We start from the raw sequence: 5,648 nt of genomic DNA, 5'->3' as shown, positions 1-5,648 counted from the left end.
TTGTTTAACTCCGAAAGCTCCAAGCACAATGGGTACGCTTGCGTTGCGTTCACGTTAATTTGACAGAAAATGTATGGGCTACAACCAACCGGCATTAAATTTAAATTTTTCGAAAACTAAAGTAGTTAGATATTTGATGTCAAAAAATAAACTATAGGACGGTCAAAAACGTTTAGATTGAGCCAAAAATATAATAATGTTAATCACGTTTTTTAGAGAGAAAACATCAGAATACGTTTAAAACTTCACTACTTTTGAAGATTTTTGCTTCCAGAAATTTTTACATTCATTTAGACATGTAAAAGCTGCATCCAGTAGAAAATTCCTCAGCTTTCAAATGAAACCTAAAGAATTGCTCTAGGTGGTACATACTTAAAGTTAGAGCAACTTTATGGAAGAGTATCTAAAAAACTTAAAAGTTGATTAACTCCGAGTACATGAACGTTAGGGCATATACGTAGAATAGCTTTTTTATCAAATGTGGCCCTCTATCAGCCAATGAAATATTCTCAACCAGAGTCTATGTGTATATAGAGTCGCGCGAAGAGATAATTTATCGTTTCGGCAACACAGTTTTCGTGCCGTCTGTTGCCAACAACTATACAGTTCTGATTTCACCATGCTAGCGAATATCATTTTTTAAAATTCTTCACAAGGTACACAGTTTTGAAAGATTACACCGGTGATGTTTTGGTAAATTTAAATGAACCAGTGTACAGGTTCAATGTAAGATTAAAATGTGTAAGTCAAACTTCGGAAAAACACATATTGTTTTTTTACGCTCAATTACAACACTTTTCATCCCCTCCTAACATTATCACCTTGTTTATTTACATTGCTCGATTGGTACCCTCGTTTGACACTGATTTGGTTTCATCTTTGCGGGACTCTTATTATAAACTCTGACTCTGCTCCCAACAAGCAACCAATCACCTTGTATACACGGTAAACGGATCCTACTCAATTTTACGTACTTTTGATTCAATTCAGAGAAAAAGTGCAGGAAGCCAATTTTGAGTTACTAGCGAACAAATTAATTTTGAGTAGATGGAACTGAATGCAATCTTCGGTAAAAACGACCTAACGTTGAGTAAATCATTTTAAACTGTCTATTGGGTTGAATCAACCCAAAATATGTAAAAAAAATGTGTGAAGAAAGAAAAAGTCATCGTTTAAAAAAAAACAATCTAATAATATATAATAGTAAGCAGATAATCAAATTTATTTATGTTGAATACATCAAATTGCCACTTTATCAAAAAAAAAAAATTAATTTTGAGAACTAATACTTCGTTCATAGTTTTCTATTTTTGTAATGAGACGCTGAATAGTTAAACTGTTCGTTGAGGATAAAGTCTTCCATAACTGAATTGATAATAAATCATGTATCTTTTTTAACTGTACTGGAACAGCTATTCCTAAAACAGCCAATGCCTTAAAAAATACATCAATAGCCTGCAATGACGAACTCCCACAGGGTATGGTATTGGCCCCAAACATTAAATATAGGTTTCCGAGAGTAAATTTTTCTCCAATACACAATATGTGTGGTTCGGAAAAGTTTTCTTTGTAAGCTTCAACCTGCTCCTCTTCTGGAACTCCTTCACTCTAAAAAAATAATCTTGTATTAGTTCATATAATTTATACCACAGCGCAGTCAATTCAACTTACTTTAATCCATTTGACTAGAGGTCGCGCTTGCAATTCTTCCAACGAAAGCTACTCGTTTGTATTCACCACTCTTTTGATACCGCGACTGCCTAACTTTTTCATTAAAATTAGAACACCTCTTAAGTTAACTGTGGAAATAAAAAAAATGTATGACCCGTTCAGAAAATTACACACATTTACTGTTACTTACAGTCTTTTACATTAAGCCAACTGTTATCTTCAAAAACCAAGGCTAGGCTGAGGAACGATTTCAGATCTGCGTTTTTATTATAACCAACATGCATTCTCTCATACGCTTGTTGAATCTGTGAATGGAAAAACGTTGAACTATTTGCATTTTTTTACTAATTCGTACTACATACCAATAAACCATCATAATTCAAAAAATGGGGAAATGCTCTTAAGATTTCTCCTGTTTTATTCTCAGATTTTTGATTTAAAATCCATCGATGAAGTTGGGCACATTCAGCCATTCCATCAGAAATTTGTTTTACATTTTGAGCCGTTGCCGAAACAACCGCTAGAAGTGCTGCTGCTTCAACACAGCCTTCTGGCACTATAATTTTCGCTGATATTGCGCGGTGAAAAAGACGGTTTTCCGGCAAAACGTCTTTCCTCATGTTTCCAACTCTAGTCTCTATGATTCCACTGTGACATCCATGATCTTTACCACCGTGCCGCCAAAAAAAGAATGACTACAATAAATTTGTTGTTTGAAATTGCATTAGGAACCTAAAAAAAGCTTCACCTCTTTTGGGGACTCTTGTCGTACTCTTGTATTTTCCAACTGAGAGAATTCTTCCACAATTTGCATAGCCAAATCACGTTTCTGCTGCCAAGAAGGATACCTTAAAGTTGTTTAAATTGATGGATTTTGGTTAGTTAATTTATAGCACCAGATTGATATTGCATAAGCAAAGGTGAAATAACTTTTATATCACAAGTTAACTTAAAGACCTAAAGGCCCAGTTACCCACACGGCGTAATGACGCCTTCTCCACACGATATAGAAGGCGTAATGGCGATCACGCCTTCTATTTTGCATGAAGAAGGCGTCATTACGCTGTGTGTGTATCTGGGCCTTAAGTTTTGATTAAATAGGACAATACAAAACACATTGATATACCTTCTGTCTTGCATGATTTGTCTCTCGAAATAATGCTTTGTTAGAATTCTGTTCATGAAAAGTAATTCATTCGTTTCCGGTATTAATCCGGAATCTAACTTTTTTAGTAAAATTTTGTGAAATTTTGGTTCCATTGATAATACGTGGCGTATCTTTAACTGTAAAATAAATATTGATTATAACAATTTAAATTCGTTTTATTTACGATTATAAAACACAGAACACCGTTTAAATTAAGAAATATTATTTAGTTGAATCTCCGCTTTAAAATAAGTATTACATTGAAATCAAATTGTTTAAATTACCTGTTGAGTCTGATTATTACTAAGCGTTTTTTCTTTGAACTCTATTCCGTGTTTGGAACTGCAACTTTTCGATATGAATGTTAAAATAATTTTTCGTGGCCCTTTTTCTGTAATTCCTATTTCTTTCAAGTCTTCATCGTTCATATGCCATAACCCTTCATCAGTAACAAGGTTCGCTGGAATGACAATAGTTATACTTTAATATTTAAAAATATTACACATTGTTTCATAATTAGTAAAGTTAGAAAAAAGTAACTATAATATAGTATCTGAGTTCAAGATAAATTTCACATGCACAAAGTTGTCGAAAAAATGTTGATTTCTTTATTTTTATTCAAAATGGCATTGTTTCTTCAAGGTTATATAAATTAAATTATTTGAAATGTCATTGTATCTTCAAGATTATATTTATTATCATTTTAAACATGGGCGATAAAATTTGGGAATCAATAAATACAGTAATTGGCAATACAAATTAAGCGTACACAATGAGCAGAGGTTTTGCTAGTTTCTATTTTATGTGTGTGAAATCTTGCCAGCACTGCCTTGCCTCAAAATTGCATCAACTCTAACCAAAACAAACCCGTGTTCTTTTGGCATTCGGTAAATATTTGATTCTTTTCTCTTAACTTTTAGTGTTTTTCAGATAATTTACTCGACTAGTGTAAGCTACAACAAAAAGTGAAATAATTATGATGGAATATTGACTAAAAATTGTTAATTCTTCGAATACTGAGGGATAGATAAGAGAGTTGAAATATATTGAAAAATCACTATCAATGTTACATACCTCCTAATCATCCTTGTATTTAAGGCTTATGTAGAAAACATCATCATTGAAACATGTTCTCCATAAGCTGTAGACTTTCCTAGTCAACAATTTATTCATATTCACTCTCACGACATTTTGCGATACAACAACTTTATAAGCGAAAAGGTTTACATCGAACTCTACCACATCGAGATCTTGTATTATGAAAATAAATTCAGCATCAGATATAATGGATGCCAAAAGTATTCCATAAAAATTGCCCGAATACTTCATATATTTCACGACAAACCCTGGGCGGAAGTCGGTACCATGGATTGTGAAATGTTGCATGACCTTGAGCCTTGTTGGTAAATCTAGCAGAAGTGCTGATGAATCAATTGCATTCTTCTCAACAATCCCGGATGCTATTATGGTAGGTTGATTTATGTCATAACTATGATTCAAGATCGTGTTCGCTTGTGTTAGGCTAAGCCGTTTCGACAAACTGTACGTAAGGTTTTTGAAGTTTCCACAAGTTTTCCCTTGGCTTTTTGACTCTTTAAACTTAGCTTCGTACATCATACAACTGGAAAAACAAATAGGACCATTTTCCAAGCATGCTTGAGAATAGTGCGCGATGTGATGTATTTTGTTTATAGCTCTAGAAGATGGAAATATTTCTTTGAAGAGTCCGTGTAGTACATTCACTGCTTGGTTTAGATCGTTAACCATTTCGTGAGATAGTTTGTTGGAAAAGGAGATAAAACAAATCTCGAGCATTGCTGCTACAATATCTTGAAATTTCTTGTTTGTTTTCAAAATTATGTCATAAATAAAAGGAAATGAACGCAGAAGAAGCCAACACTGTGAAGCAGACTGACTAATACTATTAGTCCTAGACTTCAAACTTTGGAGAGTAAAATTTGCTGAAGGCTTATCAGCTGCCTCAGTTACTCCGTAGTCAAAGCAATCAATTGCCTGGTTGATGCCACAGATTGTTGTAACCTTTAATTGTATGCCTTCCATTAGAATTTTTTTTTAAAACCATAGGGATAATACCCTTCAGTAAGTCGTGCATCGGGTCGAAGCAATAGTTGTTGGTCCAATGGAAGTATGGAAGCTCATGAAGGGCACATTGCTCTTTGACTCCCTTGAATTGAATTTCTGGTTCTTCATGGTGAATTGCAGCGATCACTTCGTTTACACTTTGCTTCGACCTGTGTGGGAAAATGTCTCCAAATAATCCCGCGTGTAAATCTGCTCGTGTTATTTCACAAGATCTGCAAAAATAATTCGCAGAAGGCCCCAGTAAGCCATATATATCATGTACTGCCAAAGTATCACCTAGCACATTCACCAATACTGCTCGTAGTGTCCAGAAACCACAATTTATCTTCACGGTGATGCCATCTCGGAGGACCAGCAGGTCACTTAGCAATGGCTTCAACACAACAGAATATCCATACTTTTTTAGCACGCTCGACTTCACCATAAGTCCAACGTAAATGCGATCTAAAGATGAGTTAACTCGGCTATCAAAATTTTGAATCTTGAAGCATATATTGGTTAACTTGTTTTTTCCCTTGCGGGAACCAAGCGGATTGAGATACTCTCCCTCGTCAATATGAAGGGATATTCGCAAAGAGTTGGGAAATTGCTGGAGGAATTCATGTTTGGTGAATTGCAATCCGTCTTTAAACCCTTGAATGGAGCCATCTTGAAAAGGCACTTCGTTTTCTACCATATTTCTAGCAGCTGAATTACTCATCACAAGACGTAACGTGTCTATTATAGA

At 34.6% G+C, this 5,648-nt stretch overlaps 1 protein-coding gene across 2 annotated transcripts; it reads right to left on the bottom strand.

Annotated features, from left to right (window-relative positions):
• Positions 1–1,265: 1,265 nt before the first annotated feature.
• Positions 1,266–3,992, bottom strand: LOC129716555 (uncharacterized). Of its 2 annotated transcripts, XM_055666386.1 has the most exons (8): positions 3,893–3,992; positions 3,103–3,278; positions 2,798–2,955; positions 2,420–2,519; positions 2,034–2,366; positions 1,862–1,976; positions 1,672–1,799; positions 1,266–1,608 (listed from the first exon to the last, which is right to left on the bottom strand). In XM_055666386.1, the coding sequence occupies exons 2-7, from the start codon at positions 3,244–3,246 to the stop codon at positions 1,720–1,722; spliced, it is 930 nt and encodes a 309-aa protein (XP_055522361.1). In that variant the 5' UTR covers positions 3,247–3,278; positions 3,893–3,992; the 3' UTR covers positions 1,266–1,608; positions 1,672–1,719. The 2 variants fall into 2 exon arrangements, with proteins under 2 accessions (XP_055522361.1, XP_055522360.1); XM_055666385.1 differs by lacking the exon at positions 3,893–3,992 and having other exon boundaries at positions 3,103–3,546.
• Between the last annotated feature and the right edge of the window lie 1,656 nt (positions 3,993–5,648).

Source organism: Wyeomyia smithii, chromosome 1, assembly GCF_029784165.1.
Source record: "Wyeomyia smithii strain HCP4-BCI-WySm-NY-G18 chromosome 1, ASM2978416v1, whole genome shotgun sequence".
NCBI classification, from domain to species: domain Eukaryota; kingdom Metazoa; phylum Arthropoda; class Insecta; order Diptera; family Culicidae; genus Wyeomyia; species Wyeomyia smithii.
This window is presented reverse-complemented; position numbering and strand designations above follow the sequence as displayed.